General features: G+C 64.4%; 1 protein-coding gene across 1 annotated transcript in view; it reads left to right on the plus strand.

Annotated features, from left to right (window-relative positions):
- The first annotated feature begins 1,021 nt into the window (after positions 1-1,021).
- The window catches only part of BBOF1 (basal body orientation factor 1), a 48,936-nt gene continuing 48,834 nt past the window's right edge, over positions 1,022-1,123 (plus strand). The window contains exon 1 of the mRNA XM_023726384.1: positions 1,022-1,074. Coding sequence (XP_023582152.1) covers positions 1,022-1,074 — 53 coding nt within the window. The remainder of the gene's footprint in view (positions 1,075-1,123) is intronic.

The raw sequence follows: 1,123 nt of genomic DNA on the forward strand, positions 1-1,123 counted from the left end.
GAGAAAAAGGTGCTGAGCACGCCTATTGTTGTTAGGTGCCCTCGAGTCGGTTCCGACTCAGCGACCCCAAGCACAACAGCACGAAACAGTGCCCGGTATGAGTCATTAACAAATGAAAACCTGGGCCCGGTCCTGGGCCGGCAGCGCTGGTCACACAGGACAGAATGGGGTCAAAGAACTGCCCCTACGCCTGCGAGGCCTCCTCCTGCCCCAACCCAACGGGCAGCCCTTAACGGCCAGCTCCCGGACCGAGGGAGCCCCGGCTTCTGGACGCCAGTTCGCGCTGCTCTTCGGAGTCTGGCAGATTCACAGTCAACCACCGCCCTCGGAAAAAAAGTCAACTGCCTCAAGAAAAAAAATTTGGTCCGGGTAGTGTGTAGGATGCGCCATCCCTTACAAAATTAACAGGAGTTGGAAGCCAGGGAAGGGAGAAGGAAACCAAAAGAGTCAGGGCAGCACTTGCCGTGCGCAGCTGAGGCAGAGCAAGGGTGAGAATAAGACCAGCGCGGCCACGCTGGCTGCGGCGTGGAGGGAAGGGAGGACGCGCGGGCCGACCACAAGGAACAAAGTGTCCCTGAGGCGAGAGCGCGCCGACTGTCGCGACGTCCGAGACACCCAGCCTGAAGGACGCCGCGCTGCCGTCGCCGCCGCCGGGTGCTGGTCTGCTCCTGCCTCTCTGCCCTACAGCCCTTGGCGCGTCGGGCCGCCCGCTCATCCCCGGCCTGGAGCAGTCTCGGCGCCTCGCTGCTCTCACACTCACCGCGCTCGCGCCGCTCCGGCGCGGCCTCCCGCCGCCCTCCGCCCTCCGCGCGATCTCCGCCCCGCACCCCCCACCCCCTCCCGTGGAGCTCGGCCCTCGCGGCGGCGGAGGCGGCGGAGCCACGTCACGGGCGCGTGCGCCCTCCTCGGGCTAGCAACAGCCCAGCGGGAACGACACCGGCTTCGCGTTCTGGTTTCCTTAGAGACAGAGCTGGGCCTAGGAGGCAGCGGTAAGCAACAGCGGGCGCCTGGAGAAGCCAAAATGCCTTTGAAGGGAAAGAAAAGGAAAGGCAAGGGCAAAGGCAAAGACAAGAAGTAAGCAGCCGCCATGGGGACCCCTCTTCCTTGGCCCATCCTTTGGGGA

The sequence above is a fragment of the Trichechus manatus genome, unplaced genomic scaffold, assembly GCF_000243295.1.
Source record: "Trichechus manatus latirostris isolate Lorelei unplaced genomic scaffold, TriManLat1.0 scaffold00010, whole genome shotgun sequence".
NCBI lineage: Eukaryota > Metazoa > Chordata > Mammalia > Sirenia > Trichechidae > Trichechus > Trichechus manatus.